A 22,796-nucleotide genomic window follows, 5' to 3' on the forward strand; every position below is an offset into this window, starting at 1 on the left:
TCCGAAACACACAAGGTATTGCTGGCTACCTTTACTTTACAAGAAGAGGCCAGAAGATGGTGGATGCTTGTTCGTGACACCAATACTGCTTTGACTTGGGCTTAATTTAAAGAGGCCTTCTTTGAAAAATACTTTCCTTAGTGTGTCAGGGATCGCAAAGTGACTGAGTTTCAACAGTTGAAACAAGTTATTATGTCAGTGGCAAAGTATGAATCAAAGTTTACTAAACTCGCCAGATACGAACCACACATGGTGGACACTAATTACAAAAAGGCCAGGAAGTTTGAAGACGGCCTTAATGTAGAGATACTTGACAGAATCAATGTGTTGAAGTTGCTAAAATATGTGGATGTTCTTGACCGGGCGATAATAGCTGAGTCGAACATCGAGGCATTAAAACAGACCGAAACACTAGCGACTGAATGGCGTGGTAAGAGACAGGGTTTTAAGTTTAAGAAAGGCCGAAGCAGTCCATTGAACAAAAAGCAAAATATAGGGTCAACAACCAGTTCTAGCCAGGGAAACAATTCCATACCACTCTGCTCTGAATGTGGGAAAAGGCATAAGGGGGTTTGCTATAAAATCTCTGGTGCTTGTTATAGATGTGGCAAAGTGGGTCACATGGTTAAAGATTGCCCTTCCACTTCTCAAGACAATAGTAAAGCTGCAGTTAGCACAGCAGCATCAACTGTTGCATCGAAACCCAATCCCAAAGCTACCGGAAAGGAGCCTCTAAGGCAAGATCGAGTGTTCACACTTGTACCGAGAGATGTACAGAATACCGAGACCGTTGTGTCAGGTATACTCTCTATCTATACTCAAAATGCTTATGTTCTGATTGATTCGGGGTCTACACATTCATATGTCTCGCATGTTTTTTCGCGAAAACTAAATAGACCACTAGAACCCATGAATTATTTGTTAGCTGTATCTTCACCTGTTGGGGGATCCATGACTTGTGCTTACATGTACCCTACATGTGAAATTATTGTTGGGGATGTGCATTTGTATATTGATTTACTGCCTTTGAATATCGATCATTTCGATGTGATTTTGGGAATGGACTAGTTAACAAAATATCATGCTACCATAGACTGTGTGACAAAATAAGTTGTTTTTCGTCCACCTGGATTGCTTGAATTTGTATTTAACGGAGTTGGTGTAGTGCCTCCCCCATATCTGATTTCGTCTATGAAAGCTTTTAAACTAATTAAGAAGGGATGTAAGGGGTATCTATGTTGTATATTGACTGTACCTACTGATGCTAAAGCTAATGTGGACAGTATTCCCATAGTTAGAGAATTCCCAAATATTTTTCCAGATGATTGGCCAGGGGATTTGATTGACAGGGACATTGAGTTCACCATTCATGTGATTTCGGGTACACAACCAGTTTCCAAAGCTCCGTACAGAATGGCACCTACCGAACTGAAAGAATTGAAAATTCAGCTGCAAGAACTGTTGGATAAGAATTTCATCAGGCCTAGTACTTCGCCATGGGGCGCTCCAGCATTGTTTGTGAAAAAGAAAGACGGCTCATTGAGACTCTGCGTTGACTACCGTGAACTGAACAAGGTAACAGTGAAAAACAAGTACCCACTGCCTCGTATTAATGATTTATTTGACCAGTTACAGGGTGCTCAGGTCTTTTAAAGAATTGACCTTAGATCTGGATACCACCAGTTGAAAGTCAAACCAGAGGACATTGAAAAGACTGTCTTTCGAACGATATATGGACATTACAAATTCCTTGTTATGCCTTTTGGAGTTACTAATGCACCTGCTGCATTTATGGACCTTATGAATAGAATTTTCAAACCATTTCTCGATGAATTTGTAGTTGTTTTCATAGATGACATTTTGATTTATTCCAAAAGCACGGAAGAGCATGAACATTATTTGAACATTGCCTTACAAACCTTAAGAGAACGGAAACTGTATGCAAAAATAACGAAGTGTGACTTTTGGCTAGACAATGTAATGTTTTTGGGACATGTGATCAGTAAGGATGACATTTCAGTTGACCCACAGAAGATTGAAGAAGTAGTGAATTGGCCCAGACCGTCTAATGTTACTGAAGTCTGAAGTTTCTTAGGCTTAGCCGGATACTATAGAAGATTTGTGAAGGCCTTCTCCAAAATTGCCCTACCGCTGACTCAGTTGACTCAAAAAGGGATATCATTTGACTGGACTGACCAGAGGGAATCTGCTTTTCAAGAGTTAAAGACTCGACTTATGACTGCACCGATTCTTACCCTACCCTTAGGTACGGATGGATTTACCATATTTAGTGATGCTTCTTATAAGGGTTTGGGATGTGTATTGATGTAGAATGGTAAAGTTATTGCATATGCTTCCCGACAACTGAGACCGCATGAAAAGAACTACCCGACCCATGACTTAGAACTTGCCGCAGTGGTATTTGCATTGAAAATCTGGCATCACTACCTTTATGGGGCAACGTGTGAAGTGTATACAGATCACAAGAGCTTGAAATATTTCTTCACACAGAAAGAATTGAACATGAGGCAGCGGAAATGGTTAGAACTGATAAAAGATTACGACTTGCAAATTTTGTACCATCTGGGGAAAGCTAACATCGTTGCTGATGCACTGAGTCGGAAATCAATTGGAAATTTAGCCTGTTTACTAACCGGGCAGAAAAAATTACTATGTGACCTTGAAAAATTTGAAGTTGAGATTGTTTTGCGTGAACAATGTGGAACCTTAGCCGCTATTTCTGCTCAACCGGCACTAATTGAGGAGATTAAAGAGAAACAGCAACAGGATGACTTTTTGAAAAAGGTCATTGATGAACGAGAGTCCAAACCGAGGCCAAACTTTAAATTTGAGAACAATGTGTTGAAATTCCAAGGAAGGTTATGTGTACCGAATGATTCTGAACTGAAAAGACGAATTCTGCAAGAGGGCCACAATTCGAAACTGTCTATCCATCCAGGAGATACGAAAATGTACCAAGACTTGAAACTGAATTTCTGGTGGCCGGGAATGAAGAAAGAGATTACTGACTTTGTATTGAAATATCTTCATTGCCAACAAGTTAAAGCTGAACATTAACGACCCGCAGGCTTACTGCAACCCTTACCAATACCGGAGTGGAAATGAGAACATATCACTATGGATTTCATTGTTGGTTTACTTCGCTCCAGTAAAGGTATGGACTCAATTTGGATTATTGTTGATAGATTGACTAAATCTGCTCACTTCTTACCTGTCAAAACAATTTACAATGCGGACAAATTGGCTATAATTTATATTGATGAGATTGTTAGATTGCATGGAGTGCCTGTGTCCATTGTTTCGGATAGAGACTCGAAGTTTACATCGAGATTTTAGCAAAGCCTATAGACAGCATTGGGTACTGAACTGAAACTGAGTAGTGCATACCATCCTCAAACAGATGGCCAGTCAAAAAGAACCATCCAGACTCTGGAAGATTTACTGCAAATGTGTGTCCTTGATTTCCAAGGAAATTGGGAAAGCCATTTACCTTTAGCCGAATTTGCCTACAACAACAGTTTTCACTCGAGCATTGGTATGGCGCCTTTCGAGACTTTGTATGGCAGAAAATGCCGATCTCCTATTTACTGGGCAGAAGTTGGAGATGGGCCTTTGCTTGGGCCCAAAATTGTACATGAGACTACCGAAAAAGTGAAACTGATTCAACAGAGACTGAAAACCGCACAAAATCGACAGAAAAGTTATGCGGATGTCCAAAGGCGAGACAGGGAATATGAAGTAGGTGATCGTGTTTTTGTTAAAGTAACACCAATGAAAGGCCAGACCCGTTTTGGGATTAAGGGTAAGCTAGCGCTGAGATATGTTGGGCCGTATGAAATCATTGAAAAGATTAATCCGGTGGCGTATCAAGTAGCGCTTCCTCCTGAAATGGAGCATATGCATAATGTCTTCCATATTTCAATGTTGAGGGATTATCTTCGGGATCCCTTCCATGTGATCGAGCCTACCCGTGTAGTGCTAAGTGATGATTACACTTATGAAGAACGGCCTATTCAGGTTGTAAACCGACGAATCAAGAAGTTGAGGAATAAAGAAATTCCGTTAGTGAAAGTGGATTGGCAAAACTATGGTGGCGTCTATGCCACTTGGGAAAGGGAAGACGATATGATGAAGAGATATGCTGAATTGTTCCCACTGAATCCGGCATTCTTCCAAAATGAAAGTAATTCAAGTTTGGAGGACCAAACTCTTTTAAGGAGGGAAGACTGTGACAATCCTCACCTCTGATTAATGCTAAACTGTAATTGAGAATGATAAGTAACTGATTTGACTGAAATTCTAAATTGATTGCAAGAGTATATTGCTTTACTTGCATTTCTATCTGTTTGTCATTTGATCGATCTATTCATGTTTTAAGTTTCGAACTGTAAATTGAAGGCCTTATCGGCGGCCGAATTTGAAATTGATTGGTATTTTATGCTAATTAGAATTTATGTGATTTTATGGTAGATTTAATTGAAATGCGATTTGGTATGATTAAATTAGATTAAATAAAGGGTAAATTACATTAGTTGCACTTATTACCAAATTGCCATTGAGTGGCCATTTCCTACAAACTTTGTTTGGACTTAATTGTTGCACTTCATATTATTTCTTCAGCCACTTTGGAGACCATAACCGAGAGAGAGAGGAAGAGTAGGAGAATTTTGGTTTCATTGAGATTTTGGCTTGGAGAATTAGAGGAATTGAAGGGAGATTGCATATTTGAGCTTGTATACTTGAATTCAAGACCTAGGTAAAGAATTCATCCTCTCACTTGTGAATTTAAGTTGTTCTTGCATGACTCATGGGAGAGTTAGTGATCTAAGTCTAGAATTAAAGTAAAGAGTTGAATTTGAGAGTGAATTCTTGCATGCATGTTCATATCATAGTGTTTTGGAGTTGTTTTTCATGAAATCCTTACATGCATGTCCATATTTTGGAGGTAGTCCATGAATTCACCATGATTTTGAGCTCAACATTGCATTTCATCTTGTTTTGGAACACTAGAGTCTTTGAGAACTCATGCATATATGATTTTTGCATTGGTCTTCATGTTACATTTGATTTGGTGTTCAATGGGCTTACTTTTGGGCTTGATTTCATAAATTGATCTTTGAAACATGTTGTACTATGAGTCTTCAAATGTTTTCTAGAAAATTAGCCCAAAAGAATCGAGTTTGAAGCTTTAAAAGTTGAATTTTGTGCTTGAGGATCAATTTGGAAATTCCAAATTTTTGATCTACGCTTGAGCGTAGGACTGCACACTCGAGCGTACACTCTGAGTACATACACTTCCGCTCGAGCGTAGGAAGTCACGCTCGAGCGTGAAATGCATATGCCCAGAAGTTCATGTGTTTTACAGTTCGTTCGAGCGAGAAAGTTCACGCTCGAGCGAGGACCTGAGTCTCACGCTCGAGCGAGGGTCGAGCGTCCGTCGAGCGTGAATTGCATGCATTCAGTACTTTTCATGAAGTTTGCAGTCCGCTCGAGCGTAAGAAGTCACGCTCGAGCGGAGCTCCTTTGTCTGCATGTCCGCTTAAGCGAAGAAAGCCACGCTCGAGCATGGACCCCTGTTTCAGCAAGTTTTGAAAAATGTTTTAAAGTGCATCCTTGCGTCCTCTTTCCATCCTAGGCATTCCTAGGCCATGTTTAAGGCATCTTAATAAGGATATTGATGTAGAACCACACCGAGTCAAGATAGGGACTAAGTTGTTGATTCCTGAGTGTGTAACTTAGTGTGTGTTCGTTCTGTAACTGTGTAGGGTTGGCACCCGAGGATGCTCACTAGCTGCTTATAGCCCAGTGCTCTGTGAGTAACAATGTTGTAAAGATATGTTCGATTATGATTATTTTTTGAATGATCAACTGTTCTGCTTACTGAAACGTTATTGTTTAATCAATGAATGTTTGTCCTATTTGTAAACTGTATCCGTGGCATCCATAGCAATTCATTGTTACTGTACTGTTACTGCTATTGTCACAGAGATCTCTGTCGGTTGCCATGTTTGGAACTACTACTGTTTACTGTTATGATGGTCATCAACTGACTGTTCGGTCTGTTAAGACCTATTGTACTGTTTTGCTATGGGATGCACCACATATAACTGCTATGGTTTCTAAGTGACTGATACGACTGTTTAATTACTGAAAGGACAATCATTCTTAACCTCTTTACATAACTGTTATTCACTGGGCTTTAGCTCACTGTTTATATATATATGTAGGTGTCCAGGCATCGGACCGGAGGTAGGAGCGTCGGGTTAGCTCTTGTTTTGTCAAGCCAACCTTTGTGCCTCACCTCGAGGTTCCAAGTCCGTTCAAGCTACGGCTGTTTTGGGGTGTTCGGATTCACCCTTCTATTTCTGTTTTGTAATAGATGTTATAGACTCCTACTGTACAGTTATGGCATAGGGATTGAATCCCTAACTTGTATGTATGTATATCTGGTATGTAAATGTGTTTTGGTTACGAATGTGACTTATTCATAAAAATCTTTTTGCATTCAGACTGTCACAGCTCATTAGACACCTTTTATTTACTGTTTTGGCTTCCGCCAGCCCCTTTACTCTGTATTACTGTCATTACTGTTAAGCAGGCCTTTGGTAATCTCGGATTACTGGCCGGTTACGATGCTAAACCCATAGGGGCGGGTCCGGATCGTGACACTTACCCTTGGTTTCAAGGCGTATCTGCCCTTTCATTGGTGTCACTTCAATAAAAACATGGTCGTCACTTTAATAAAAACATGGTCACCCACTTCATATTCTCTATCTCGTCTTCAGACGTCCGTGTAAGGGCCCATCTCCAACTTCTGCTGCTCTGATACCACCTTTGTCACGACCCTACCCCCAGGGGCTTAGGGTTGAAATCGCAACTTACTAACTTATTCTATTCGTTGCAAATTAAACTGCGCAAGCGGAAATAAAAATAATTAAACAAGAAATTATTTCATTTTACCATTTTAATAAGAGGAAATACATATATAGGGCTTTTATAATTTTATTATTCAGTGACCGATCCCGAGTAGAAACAAAAAGGAGCAAAAATATTTAAAAAAAGAACCAAAAGAAAGACAAAATAGTGGTTCAACATCAATCCTCGTGCGAGTTCCATTACGTGAGGTTATGGGTTTCCCCTACATCTCGTCACCTAAAAGGGTAACAGCTATAAGCACACAACAGAGTGAGAAATATTATGCCAAGAGTATAGGGAATATAAAATAACCATGGATAGTTAGTTAGGCCAAAACATTTGCATAACTCAATTTGGTAAATAAATCATTTAAGTAGAAGAAACTGAAATACAGAAATTATGTAAATAAATAACTATAACCACGGTACAGAACAGAACAGAATAGAGGTTACAGAAGTGACAATCAGAATAGAGGTCAATGGATCCATGACAAACAGAGGACCACAAAGTGGTTAAACAGAGGCCAATGATTTTTTAAGTCCCCCAAGGCATGGAACTCCCGTGATGGTATTTACAAAACATAATTGTTTATAAGGTCATAGTCAAATATTCTTTAAAATTTAAACAAACATAACCATAGGTTTCGTTTTAACAAATTGAGTTTAGAAATTAATACACGTAATTGAAATATTAATATAATTCATAAAACATAACTTATATAAAATAAATTATGATAAGTCAAAATATACGTAAAATATATTATGGTGACTCAAGGTATAACATAACTCACCTTAATATTGACCCTTACTATTTCCTTTGATTTTTCGGTCTTTCCCTTACTCACTTTTCTGTCGAAGCCCTCTTTTTTCTTTCTTTTTTTTTGCTAGTACCAACATCATAGCCCCCTCCTATTTATATACTAAGTTGGGTGATAACTCACCATTTAGTTAATGACCCTAAGTGATGACTCACCACCCCTAGATGTACAGATGGCTCTACTTCACTACTTTAGTAATACTTGCAAATCCTTTCATTTAACAACAAATCTTGAAATAGATTTTAACTTGATTTGTCTAATTAATTCTATACCTACCAATCTTCTTACACTAATTAGTGATTAATTTTGCCCCTAAATAATTCTCTTCATCACATATTTAATAATCACAATAGTAAATTAATTTACATAGCACGTATAACATAGCTATTTTATTATTATTATTATTAATTTATTTATTTATTAAATAATATATTATCACATACAACCATAATTATATATAACTATAAATATTTATGTGGTATTTAATTAAACACTTAGGGTGTCACAGTTACGTTTGAGGGTTTTTTAGTATGTTACGTTGGAGGAGTGTTACGTTAGTAAAAAGTACACTAAGGAGTTTTTTAGTGTAGTGTGTGATGTTATAGTGTTACATTTGAGGAGTTTTTCAATGGGTTACGTTGGAGAGTGTTACGTTTGTGAAAAATATACTAAGGAGTTTTTTGGTGTGTTAGTATAATATTGGAGTGTTACATTTTTTGAAAGTACACTAAGAAGTCTTTTAGTGTGTTACGTTTGGAAAAAAGTATACTACAGAGTTTTTTAGTGTGTTACATTGGAGGAATGTTACATTTAGAAAAAATACACTAAGGAGTTTTTTAGTGTAGTGTGTTACGTTGGAGGAGTTTTTCAGTATATTACGTTAGAGGAGTGTTACGTTTGTGAAAAGTGTATTAAAGAGTTTTTTAGTATGTTATGTTGGAGTGTCGAAGTGTTATGTTATTGGAGTGTTACATTTAGAAAGAAAAAAAAAATACTAAGGGGATCTTTTAATGTGTTACGTTATAGTGTTGGAGGAGCCTTTTAGTGTTGCGTTAGAATAGTGTTACGTTTTTTAAAGTACACTGAGTTTTTTAGTGTATGACGTTCTTACATTAGAGTAACGGAAAATGTGATCCAAAAATTAGATCTAACTTCCCTAAGATGGCGTCTCTCAATGAGAAAGGGTAGAAACGTCCACCGAATCATACCAAAATTTAAAATAGGATCTCATGATAAGATTATCAGAAGAAAAAGGACCTAGCAGTGTATGAGAAAATTCATGGGACTATTTGGAGTAACTGATTCCCATATGGAACTTTATGATAATTTTCCCTTAAAGGAAGTTTTAAAAACTTAATGAGTAAGAGCATCTCCAACGGTAGTAGGCATTTTACCTATCTAAATATTACTATAAAGTATATATTTTATTTTGCCTATCGACTGTTTTATGTTTTTACTCCAACCATGCTCTTTATTTTAGCTATTTATCCAAATACTATTAATTTTATAGAATGCTACATCAACAACAAAGATGGAGGGAAATGATCCTAATGATTGAATACATTTTGCCTAGCATTGAAGGCTAGCTACATGTAGCTAGTGAATATGAGTTGAGGCAAAATGCCTAATCATATGCCTAGTGCATTGGAATTGAAAAAAGTGAATCACACTAGGCATTTTAACTAATAAGTATTATATGCCTAGTGCATTGGAGATGCTCTAAGAAAGAATCATCGTTAACATATAAAACTGCTAAAATCATAGTTAAACCAGCAAATCATTCAAATCAAAAATGGGTTAGCTTAATCAGTTAGGTCAAAAGACCAACCAGCTTACACAAAAATTAATTAATTAAAACTTTTAAATTTTATTTTATTTTATTAAAATTTAAACTGTCACTAAATATGGAAAACAATCTATTAATTTAAATTTAAAATCGATACAATATAAATTTAAAATTATAATAATAATCTATCTCATAATTTATAAGTTTTAAATAATTTTAAAATTATCTCATAATTTTTGTATTAAGGAGTAGTAAGAGTGACATTGAGAATATCAATATATCTATATATTTTATAAATGAATACTTTTAAAGAGAGATATTATGAGAGTTTCGAAATCCCATTCAAAATCATTTTTAAAATCAAAACCTCTATATAGGATTGTAAAATAAAAATTAAATGGAAGCTAATCAATCGGGATATGCCTAATTGTTTAAAATCAAGAAAATCCAAAAAATTAGTATAAGATATTGATTATAAGGCTTCTCACTAAAAATCTTATTTGGTTATATAAATGTGAGTATAAGATTTACTTTATTTAAGTGAAACAATTTATTTTTTCCTTTTTTCCTCGATATGGGTTTACAAAATAAAAGTTAAATGAAAGCTAATCAATGGGAATTTTTTTAATTGTTTAATTCGAATCAAGTAATTTTAGCCGTTTAATTTTTAATTAGGTCAATCTTTAATTTATTTTGAATCAAACAAATTTAACCAATATACTTTGATAAAATTGCTAAAATCGTAGTTAAACCAACGAATCAGTCAAAAAGAAACCGGTTCACCTTATCGGCTAGGTCAAAAGACCAAGCAACTTACTTAAAAATTAATTAATTAAAACTCATAAATTTTATTTTAATTTAAAAATTTAAACTGTCTTGAACCGAAACATATACAAAATTACAATATTAAATGGGAGCATAAAGTTTATATAGCGAAACAATTCATTTTTTTCTCCTTTTCCTGATGTGGGATTATAAAATAAATGTTAATAGTTGTTTGAACGGTAAGTTTATTTCTAATCAAGCAATCTCAATCGTTCAATTTTAATATAGTCGATCTTTGTTTATTTCAAATCAAGTAAATCTAAGCAATATATTTTGATAAAACAGTTAAAACTGTGGTTAAACTAATGAATCAGTTAAACTGAAAACAATTCAACCTAATCGGCTAAGTCAAAAGACCAACCAATTTACAACCAAATTAATTAATTAAAACATTTAAATTTTATTTTAAAATGTAAACCATCTTGAGCTGAAATATACACAATACTATAATATTAAATGAGAATATAAGATTCACTTTATATAAGTGAAATCAAGGGCGAAGCTATCAAAGGGCCAGGGCGGTCACGTGCCCCCTGGGTTTTGCAATTTTTTTTTTTAAAGCAAACATAAAGAAAATACTTTAAATAAAAAAAATCATAAAAATATTATTTTAAATGTCAATGATATTTTTAAAATAATAAGAATAATAATAGTTACTTTGATTGAAAATAAAGTAATTACGATATTATTATCTATGAAAATTTCAATGTAATCAATCTATTACTATTGACATGCAAACATAATTAATCTCAATGAAAATATAGAATTTAATGAATTATTAGTTACATTTGACATGTAGCATTCATTCTCTATATGTTTCTTTACTGTTGGTGATATCACATGTTAATGATAACGTGGTATAACTATTATATTGAATTTTTACGCATATTTTGTATAAAAAAATTACTTCATCATTAAATATTTTATTTTAAAACTTTATATCCATAACTTTTTTTTAATATTGTCCATGATACACTAATTACAAATAATATTTAGCTTATTTGGTTCTAGTTTTCAGAAAATAATTTTCAAAAAATTCTATATTTTTATTTTCTGTATTTTAATGTTTTCAATAAATTTTTTTAATATTTTAAGCAAAATTTTTAATTTTTAGACACCTAACATAAATTTACCTAAAAAGTATAATATTTGTGAAAAAAATCTTTAAAAAATACACTAAATACCAAAAAATATAAAAATAATATGAAAATTTAGTACATTTTTCATATTTTTGTGTACTTCTTAATTTTTTTAAATATTTTTTCACAAATATTTTACTATTTGGATACATATCTAAGTAATTTGTATCTAAAAAAATAAAAAAAATATTTAAAATTTAAAAAATATTCACTAAAATCAAAAAAAAATTGAAAAATAAAAAACTTAGTTTTCAGAAAATTAAAACCAAACACACTGATTAATTTTTTTTATCTTTCTTGAAGTTAATGGTAAAAATTTATGTTAAATATTTTTATAAAAAAATTTAACATTGTAATTAATAAGTGCCCCTTCTGATTTAATTTATTGGCTCCGCCACTGAGTGAAACAACTCACTTTTTTTTCTTTTTTTTCTCGATGTAGGATTGTAATTATTTTAAAATTAAATATTATGATAATTTTAAAATCTCATACAAAATTATTTTTAAAATCAAAACGTCTATGTGGAATTGTAAAATAAAAATTAAATGGAAACTAACCAATGAAAGTTTTCTTAATTGTTTAAAATTAAGAAGAAAAAAAAAATGGTATTGGTTATAAGCTTTCTCACTAAAAATCTTCTTTTATTTATATAAATAGGAGTATAAAATTCACCTTATATAAGTAAAATAATTTATTTTATTTTTTTTTGCCAATGTGGATTGTAAAATAAAAGTTAAATAGAAGCTAACTAATGGGGATTTTCTTAATTGTTTAAAATTAAGAAATTTTAATAATTTATATAAATTGGCGCATAAGATTCAATTTATGTAAATAAAACAATTCAATTTTTTTTTCCTCTCCCCCCGATTTGGGATTGTAAAATAAAAGGTAAATAGAAGGTAGCCAATGAAAATTTTTTTAATTGTTTAAATTAAGAAAATTTAATAATTTTAGAATGAGTGTTTGGAAATTCTAGAAGGCTTCTCCCTTAAAACCCCTTATAAGATTCACCTTATATAAGTGAGACAACTTTTTTTTTCCTTTATTCTCCCGATGTAGGATTGTAACACTTTAATAAGTGACACAACTCACTTTTTCTTTTTTTCTCGATGTGTGGTTGTACTTATTTTAAATTAAATATTATAAGAGTTTCAAAATCTTATACAAAATTATTTTTAAAATCAAAACGTCTATGTAAGATTGTAAAATAAAAGATAAATGGAAGGTAACCAATGTAAATTTTCTTAATTGTTTAAAATTAAAAAAAATCAAAAAAATGAGTATAAAATATTGATCATAGGGTTTCTCACTAAAAAATTTCTTTTGCTTATATAAATGGAAGCATAAGATTCACTTTATGAAAGTGAAACAATTCATTTTTTCTTTATTTTTTTAATGTGAGATTGTAAAATAAAAGGTAAATAGAAACTAGCCAACGTGAATTTTTTAATTGTTTAAAATTAAGAAAATTCAATAATTTTAGAATAAGGGTTTGGAGTTCGTAGAAGGTTTCTCCCTAAAAACTCTATTTTCCTTATATAATATGTATATATATAGATATAGATATAGATAGATAGTGAAACAAACTTTATTTTTCTTCTTTTCGCGATGTGGGATTATAAAATAAATTATAAACTAATTAGAGTTTTATTTTTATATGGTTGAATTGAAGTTAGCCAATGATTTTTTTTTTAACTGTTTAAAATTAATAAAATCAGTATTAGAAATCGAGATTAAACTGCTGAATTAGTCAAACTCAAAATGGTTCAGTCTAATCGATTAGGTCAAATGACCAACCAACTTATACAAAAATTAATTAATTAAAACTTTTAAACGTTATTTTAATTTTAATTTTAAAATTTAAACGGTCTTGAATTAAACTATATACAATACTACATTATTAAGATTCACTTTATATAAGTGAAACAATTCTTTTTTTTTTCTTTTTCCGATGTGGGATTATAAAATAAGTTAACAATTATTTGGATGGAAAGTTTATTTCTAATTAAGCAATCTCAGTCTTTCAATTTTTAATCAGATCAATCTTTAGTTTATTTCGAATCAAATAAATCTAATCAATATATTTTGCTAAAATCGTTAAAATTGCGGTTAAACCAACAAATCAATCAAATAAAAAATGATTTAGCCTAATCGGCTAGGTCATAATTAATTAATTAAAAATTTTAAAATTTAAACTATATTGAATTGAAACATGTACAACACTACAATATTAAATGGGATGAGAGTATAAAATTCACTTTATATGAGTAAAATAACTCATTTTTTTCCTTTCTTTTCTCTATATGGGATATCAAATAAAAGCTAGCCAGTGAAGATTTTTTTAATTGTTTAAAATTATGAAAATTATTATGAAATATTGAAATTCTTACAAAACTTCTCACTAAATAGGATAAGAGTGTAAGATTTCCTTTATATGAGTAAAATAACTCATTTTTTTTCTCTTTATTTTCCCGATGTAGAATTATCATATAAAAGCTAGCCAATGGAAAAAATTAAGAAAATTAGTATGAGATATTAAAAAACTCTCACAAGGTTTCTCACTAAAAACATAATTTTCCTTGTATAATATATAGATATGATTTCATAGAGTTTCATATATATATATATGCTTTACAACTAACATGTAAATAAATTGTGACATGATTTTAAAATATATATATATATATATATATATTGGACCTGGTAGAAGAACAATGATGAAGTTGTCTATGGCATCTTGTTTAGTTTGTAAGAGTATTTGTAGAGAGGGATTCAAAGACAGAGAATAAGATTTTTTTTCCCCCTAAAACGATCGTTTTGTTTTTTTTTATATTTATGAGAAAGATTATTTCGTTTTATAATGATTCCATGTTGAAATAAAATAGTTATGTCCTTAATTTTCCATATGGAATAGGTATTCTCACTTTTTGTTAGAATAACATTCTCATGGAATAACTATTCCCACTTTACTAAAACATACCAAACGAGGGAAAGAGAATATAAAGCTAGAATAGACATTCCATTCCAACGCATTCTATTGTACCAAACGTGCTCTTAATGATGGAAAGTTGTAGAATGTAGTAATGATAATAGGAAAAATAAATGGTAGGAAAAAGAATAAAATGGCCATTTAAAAAATTTGAGGGTATGACATTAACAATCTAGGAAACAATATGTAATGAGATTACAAATTTTAGGGAAGAAAATGTAATTTTTCAAATATGAGGAGGAATTTGTAATAAACAGATACTTCAAGGGGTGCCAATGTAATTTACCTAAAAAATTAAAACATAAGGAGCTAAAATTACAAAAAAAAAAAATAAATTTTAAAGACTAAAATAAAAAATTATTTTGGAAACTTGGTTAAAAGTCAAAAGTCAATTTTTAATTTATTTTGAGTCATATCACTTTTTTATTTTTTTACACATTTAAAAAAATTTAAAAAATAAAAAAAATTAAATTTTTAACTAACTTTTTAAAACAATCTAAAAATAAATGATTATAATTTATTCATTATAAAAATAAAAACAGCAAGTTGAAAAGGTTGTGTACTTTTTTATTAATAAAAAAATAAATTAAGACAGCGTTAACGAAAAGCAGAGGAAAAAGGGTCATTTTTAGATATTATTTGGCATTTTTTATGTTAACATATATTTTTATTTTTTCCAATCATGTATATTTTTATACATACTTTTTATAAAATATCAAAAAATAAATAGCTTGGGGCGGAAGGCAAAGTCATGTCCATGCCTATTTACCATTTTGCCATCGAAACTCGATTTTCGAAGCAGCACTTTTGTAATAATCACTCTTTACCCTCTAGTGCTTAATCCACAAAGCCTCGGCCCTCGTCCGAACCTGAGACTCGGAACTAAGTTCAGTCAATGGTGGGCCACCACACCTGAGGTCCGGCCCCTCGGTGAACCAAGATGCCCGTCCGAGGCTCAGGCTCGGCCTGCAACCCTCTCATAACGGCTCCACACCTAAGTTTTCCCGCTCAACACACTCTCCCCTCTCTCTCTCTCTCTCTCTCCTCTGTCTCTCTCTCTCTTAATAACTTAGTCATTTGGACAAAGGGGAAAGTGCCAGGCAAACACAACCCGGCTTCTCTTCTTCTTCGTCTTCTAGGACTGTATGTGTTCTGTGATTTGTATCTCTGTATCGACACTCGCATCTGTAGGACATGGCAAGGTAAATATAAAAGCTTCTTCTTTTTCTTTTTTTTTTTAATTTTTTTTTATGTGGGTTCGGCGCATTTTATCAAATTTTGATTTTTGAGCTGTTTTGGCTTTGTTTTCGGTTTGATTGAGAGACCCATATGGCCAAATACCTGGTTGGTGATTGATTGTTTCGTGTTTATTTGAGACCATCTGTCAATTAGACGATTGAGATTCCCAATTCGGCATTTCATTTCTCATCCAGTTAAATTATTTATTTTGCTTATTTTACTGCACATATATATATATATATATATATATATATATATTTTTCCAAATTTTATTTCTTGCGTTTGGTTCTCGGGAAACTAGGGAGGACTGACCATGAACCTTTTATTGGTGTTCTGGTTTTTATGGAAAATACCACACGGGGAAATGCTGGTATAGAGATATGAAGATTTTGAGTTCTTTAAAGCATGTTTTTGGATTTATGAGCTCATGATTGTAGTTAGGTTACTGCTTCAACATTGCTTGGTTAATGTCATTTGTGAGCCACACTATTCTAGGACGTTACAAGCCCTAATTCTGAATCTGAATAGTCCACCATATAATGAAGATTGAATCTTTCAGTGATGAATGGATATTGGAAGTGGGTTCTATACTACTGATAGTTGTTTGAGTTGGCTCTTGAAGCCTCCCATTGCCTTTTCATTGGGGATGGCCATGATTTCAGATCATAATCGTCTTGGTTTGATTGGGTAACTAGTGGCTTAACTTTGGAACAGCATTGATCAAATCTTAAAATACCTTTGGTTGTCTTATTGGATAGGTGGAAAGAGGTCCAAGAACTTTCTTTAATTTCGCAGAAACAGCCAAGTGTTCTTTAGTTGCAATGTAAGATGTTTAGTGTGCATAGTTTAGACAGAATCAGAACTTACTTCGCCTGAATTTCTGTGTCATCTTTGTGTGGATCATACTTTTTAGTACATGGTTTGACTACAATTCATCCCAAGTTTTCTCATCTACTTTGGTGATTTGTATTATGATCAATGTCAATGAGTTGCTCAACTAAGTTGGTGACAGAGGAGTTTGATTGAGTTCTATCCATCTAACCTTCTTCGCTTAATGCTGCAATGTGATTTGTTTTCTGTCAGACAAAATATTATAGTGTTTACAATGCAACCAACTAATTGCTAGCTTTCAAAAACTATTTCTCTCTAGATTGAAGGTGTTTTCATAATTAATTTTAATGCTTTAGCTAATTAATCATAAATTAAACACAAAATTTTGTCTCCTGGCTGTTAATTGTTAATAATGCAGGAGTTGGCTTATTGACTGCAAAGGAATTGCGACAAAAGTGAAAAGTGCCAGTCTATCTCCTGCATATCAACTCAAAGACTGTGGAGCAAATCGTGAATGCCCAAAATGCCATTATCGCATTGATAATAGTGATGTAAGCTGGAATTCTTGCATGTAGTTACATATTTTCTACTTAATTTCATCTGTATATTCAGTAAACTTGAGAACACTAAAATATCTGCAGACCAGTTACTATTATTATTTTGTACTTAACATGATACTATAACACAAAATAGTAATTACTTATCATCCTTTAAATACTGTTAGAATTCATCTTCGATATACTTTATGATTAGAAACTTATGCTTGATTGTCATTCATGATGCTTTTGCTTGTATAGGTGTCTCATGAATGGCCTGGATTGCCTGCTGGTGTAAAGTTTGATCCATCTGATATAGAGCTTTTGGAACATTTAGCTGCAAAATGTGGGGTAGGAAATTCAAAGCCACATATGTTTATTGATGATTTCATCCTAACAGTTGACAAAGAAGAAGGAATATGCTATACACATCCAGAAAATCTTCCTGGTAATGAATTCTATATTCTCAGATTATATGCTATTCTTGCTACACCTTGGCTGGATAAGTGTTCAAGTGATGGTAAATTGACATAAGTATCAGTATAAGTTACAACAAATTCAACTTTAGCATATGCAACAAAGACTGCATAGTCTTCATCATGACCTACCTAATCTTCCTAAAGTCGCTACTACATTATCTTATAAAAAAAATTAAAAGAGTCTTTGATATTGAAAAATTGGAAGGCCAGAGATTTGAGCATCCTTGGTGCATAAGTGGGAGATGGGAAAACCCCCCTCTCAAATGTTAAACACACAAAAAAATTAATCATGTGATGAGTTCTCTATGCTAATGGATGTCCTTTTGTAGTGAGTGTGTAATGGAAAGATTTGCTTTGTGGTCTTTCTCAATATGAGAAAAGTTGCATCTTTGCACAAAATTAACATACTAAAAATTTAGAACTTAATTTTAGTTGAACCATTCTAGTTAGGAATGCAAATGAACTGAACTGAACTGAACCTAGCCAAGCTTTGCTGAGCTCGAGCTTGGCTCGTTTACTTATCAAGCTCGTTTATTGAAGTCGAACTCGGCTTGATAAGGAATTGGGCCCGAGCTCGGCTCGGCTTGTTAATATTAATGAAACTTGAGCTCGGCTCGATAATTTTTTTTAATATTATTTAAATAAAAAATATTATTTATATTATTTAATATATAAATAATGTATTTATACATATTTATATATTATTTAATATATAAATAATATATTTATTATATAATTTAAATAAAGATTAACGAGCCAAGCTTGACGAGTTGAGCTTATGTGAGCTCAAGCTCGGCTCGTTTATTAAATGAACGGAGCCGAGCCGAGCTTGTTCATGAACAGCTCGGTTCGTCAAACCATTTTTTGAATCATCACTTGGTTTTGTTTTAGGTGCAAAAAAAGATGGAAGCAGTGTCCACTTCTTTCATAGAACCACTAATGCATATGCTACCGGTCAACGTAAACGCCGCAAGATTCACAATCAAGATAGTTTGACAAAGGAGGATGTCCGCTGGCACAAGACAGGCAAGACCAAGCTCGTGATGGAAAATGGAGTGCAAAAGGGTTTTAAGAAGATTATGGTTCTCTATAGAATTTCAAAGAAGGGTTCGAAACCTGATAAATCTAACTGGGTAATGCACCAATATCATCTGGGGACCGATGAAGATGAACTAGAAGGACAATATGTTGTTTCAAAAATTTCATATCAGCAGCAAAAGCAAAGCGACAACAATGATAGCTCTCAAGTTATCGAAGATTCTGATATGGGGATGATTCGAACTAGTCCCCGGACTCCAAAGACAAATACTCCCAATCCACCTCGGCCAGGAAAATATGTTTTGTGTGATGATGTCACAGATGATTATGTGCTTCCACCCCAATCATTAGCACAGGTTAGTGGCAGCTTTCATTGCATGTTAGTGTTTAAGGGAACCTAATTGTTTCACTAGTAGATTTTCGTATGGCAAGCCCCAGTGTTCCCAATTACACACTGTAACCTTTCTAAATTACCATTGCCTAGTTTTGTTCTCAACATTGAAGGATGCTAGAGGGATAAACTTGACACAGACCTCACGTTTGCCACTATCTATAAATGCAGTATACTTTCCGGTTTTCCCTATAAAAAATAGGCACTTGACATTTATGTGCCCATGTTTGAAACTTGTTTGAATACCTATGTAAGATTACAGGGAGGCCGACCTTATCGCTTTCTTTACTTTCCATTCACTATGGACCTCCTCTTAACACATTATGTTTGTGTTGAAATGCATTACTTGTGTATTGTAGACATCCATCATTTGTATTTTAGACATGCATCTTGTAGAAAATAAGTTTAAAATGGATTCAGTACCCAAAACGGAAGCAAGAAAGATAAATGCTCTTGCATCTATGGTGACAAGAGAACGAGGACCTTTTTTCAAATTTTTATGGATCTTACTGAATATAATGTTAGGATGAACAAATAAACCTATCTATGGTTCTGCCAAAAGTTACTCCAAATGTTTCGCGGTCTTTTTCCGTTGTTAGCATAGCATCTGTAGTTTTGTAATCTTTTTCATTTTTAATATGGAACAGGAAGCTGAGTTTGTCAGAGAAACATTCCATCCTTCTTTCTCTACTCAGTTCAAGAATGATATGGAGACCCACACTTGTTTGGCAGGCGAGTCACAAGCTATTGATGGCAATGGTTTGGATGACTTATTGTTATGCAATGAGATTTTCGATTCCTATGCTGCTCTTGCTGATTCTGGACTAAATGACGGTCCTTTCAGTACCTCTTCTCGCCCGACAAATGATAATAATTCTGGGGTAGATAGAAATGTAACTTGTGGAATTGCTGATCTTGAGAACCTAGAACTTGATACCCCACCAGATTTCCAGCTTGCAGTATGCTCCTTATCCTGGCACTCGTCTATCAAATTATTTATTTCATTAAGTTAATAACATGTGTTAAATTCTCATTACTTTTGCAGGATTTGCAGTTTGGCTCTCAAGAAAGTATTCTTGGTTGGCTAGACCGTTTATAGAGCAATGAATGATGGAGCTAAAGTTTTATCATATAAAGGCGTGATGGCAATTGAGGTCATGGAGTTGTAAGCTGCTGTACTACCATGAATCACTGTTAGGAGCTGGCTGGGTGATCAAGCAGAAATGACACCAATTTTGGTTTTTGTGTTCAGGTCTCTTTGTCAATGTTTTCTGTTTAAATAGTACCATTGGGATACCTAAATCCTTGAAAGAAAAAAGTTTGCCGTTTGTTGTTCATCTTGTGTTGATTGACAGATGATTAATGCTTGAACATATGCGACTCGAATTGAGCACAAACAATGTGGATTGTATCAAATGGATAGCTTATTGTAGTCCTCCTCATCACTTTATGTCAATTTGATGCATATTTTTGCACTTTTGCTTGTGCAGTATACTGTTCTTTTTTTTTTCATTTCTTTGTGGTCTGCCTCTCACGAGCCAAATGTCCAGACTTCAATACCTAAGCCCGCCCACCCACCTGAGATAATGGCTTGGGCCAGGTAAAAGACCGACAGGTCTGGACCGGGCTGCAAGTTTCGGACCCAACAATGACCCTTAACTGTTGCTTATAGGACCTTTTTTTCCCTCCAATTTTGGGTCTGATTTTCTTGAGTTTGAAAGTGTCATTTGATGAAAGCAGACCAATACTAGTGAACTTAAATGACTGTTGATGAAGTGTAAAGCAGCCAATAGTAGCACATTTGCATTGTATGAATGTTTGTCCAAATACATTTAACAAAAATCACATATTATGGGGACGAAACAAAAATTAAGGGGTTGTTTGGGGTATCTTAAGAAAGTGTATTTTTTGTCTTTTTGGATTAAAAAATTAAAAAAAAAATATGGATGTTTGGGTTAATTTTTTGATTTTTTATGAAAAAATATGTATTAAAAAATTATATAAATTAATGTGTAGGAAAAAATTAAGAGTCGAAATTTTTGAATTTTGATAAATAATAATAATTTTTTAATTTTTTAAATAATTTTTTAATTTTTTAATTTTTTTTTAACTCGTCAAACTTGATCTGAATGAGCCGTTAGTGCAGTAAAGTAATTGTCATATCTGCTACTGCTGAACCGTTGGGAAAGATAAGGCATTGACTTTTAGGCAGAACATGAAAGAATAAAAGTTTTAAAACATAAAGTAGTGTTTGGTTTAGTTTTAGATTTTTTATTTTTTTTTTTTCAAAATTTATCATCAAATACATAATTTAAAATTTAATTTAAAAATTGTTATCAAAATTTATAATACACAACTCAAAATTCAATTAAAAAATTCTTTTCAAAACTTATAACTAGACTTTTTTTAAAACTCTATTTAAGAAAAAAAATTCAATTTTTTTTTTATTTTGTTCTTTAAAATTATTTTTTATTTTATATTTTTTTGAAAAAAATATTAAATTTCAAAACATATTTTGTTTATTTTTATGTTTGAAGAAAAATATTTTTTATATTTTTTATTTTTTTCAAAAAAATATTTTGATATTTTTTTTTTTAAATATTGGCCAAATAAGTTGTTATGATTTAGATATATATGAACGATTCAAAATTTTTTAAAATTGTTAAAAAATTAAATATTTTTAAAAAGTAAAAAAATAAAATTTAAAGTTAAAAAGATAAAATAAAATATTTAAAATAAAAATAATAAAAAATATTTAAAATAAAAATTATATGTTTAAAATTTAAAAATACAACTCCGTTTAAATTTTTAATATTTAAAAAAAATTGAAAATACAGCATACACATGGTAAATACAACGCATATTGAAAAAAAATAAATAAATATTTACAATAAAAAAATATATACCCTAAAAAATAAAATTAAGAAATTTTTTAAATATTGAAAAAAAATAAATTCAAAAAATTTTAAAATATAATTCAAAACTATTTTCAAAATGCATAATTAAATAAATTTTCTCTTTTCAAAACTTATAATTCAAAACGCAACTCCACACTCATGATTATAAAAGTAAACCAAATGGAGATTCTATGTAGGCACTGGCTTCTCTCCAGTCCGACTGGAGGGTGCTGTTGAGCCTGTAGGGCCCACCACGGGTCCTGTTTCGATAATTCGAACTGTTCAATGTGTAGAACTCATCGATTATTATATGTTTGTAAAAAATCACGTTGATCATATATTAATAGCTACGTGATCAAATCAGTTTTATATAAAAAAAAAAAGATATTAAAAAAATAAACGGTTGATAGAAAACTGATCCGATGAGATAGTTATTGATATCTGATCAATGTGATTTTTTATAATTATATAGTACTTGACGAGTTCTACATATTAAACGGTTTAGATTATTAAAACGGAACCTGTAATGAACCCTTATAGACCCAACAACACCCTGCAATTTGATCTGGGACTGGAGGAAAACCATGCTCTTCTATGTAATAGTTTTGTTGTGATAAATTGGTAATATAATGATTTGTGTTTAAAATTGAAGTAAAATTACATTGTTTTAGTGAGAGTAGTTTTAATGTAATTTGATTTTAATTTTAACTTGAATCGTCAAATTATATATTTTGTTAATTTAACTTATTGTAATAAAAAGTATAATAGAAAAATCATGAACTCTTGGAGAATATCTTGTCAATATTATTCAAGTAACCAGCTCATCCACCTAAAAATTGACAGGTGGGAGAACTTGGTGTTTTTTTTGGGAAAAGTTGTTAAAAAAAGTTGA

The 22,796-nt window shown here is 32.2% G+C and overlaps 1 protein-coding gene across 1 annotated transcript; it reads left to right on the forward strand.

The window, feature by feature from the left end:
- The first annotated feature begins 15,288 nt into the window (after positions 1-15,288).
- Positions 15,289-20,482, forward strand: LOC114316263 (SUPPRESSOR OF GAMMA RESPONSE 1). Its single transcript, XM_082922781.1, has 6 exons — positions 15,289-15,695; positions 16,982-17,114; positions 17,361-17,547; positions 18,470-18,972; positions 19,655-19,966; positions 20,053-20,482. The coding sequence occupies exons 1-6, from the start codon at positions 15,688-15,690 to the stop codon at positions 20,104-20,106; spliced, it is 1,197 nt and encodes a 398-aa protein (XP_082778907.1). The 5' UTR covers positions 15,289-15,687; the 3' UTR covers positions 20,107-20,482.
- Positions 20,483-22,796: the final 2,314 nt, after the last annotated feature.

Source organism: Camellia sinensis, chromosome 4, assembly GCF_055761805.1.
Source record: "Camellia sinensis isolate YWXY chromosome 4, ASM5576180v1, whole genome shotgun sequence".
Taxonomy (NCBI): Eukaryota; Viridiplantae; Streptophyta; class Magnoliopsida; order Ericales; family Theaceae; genus Camellia; species Camellia sinensis.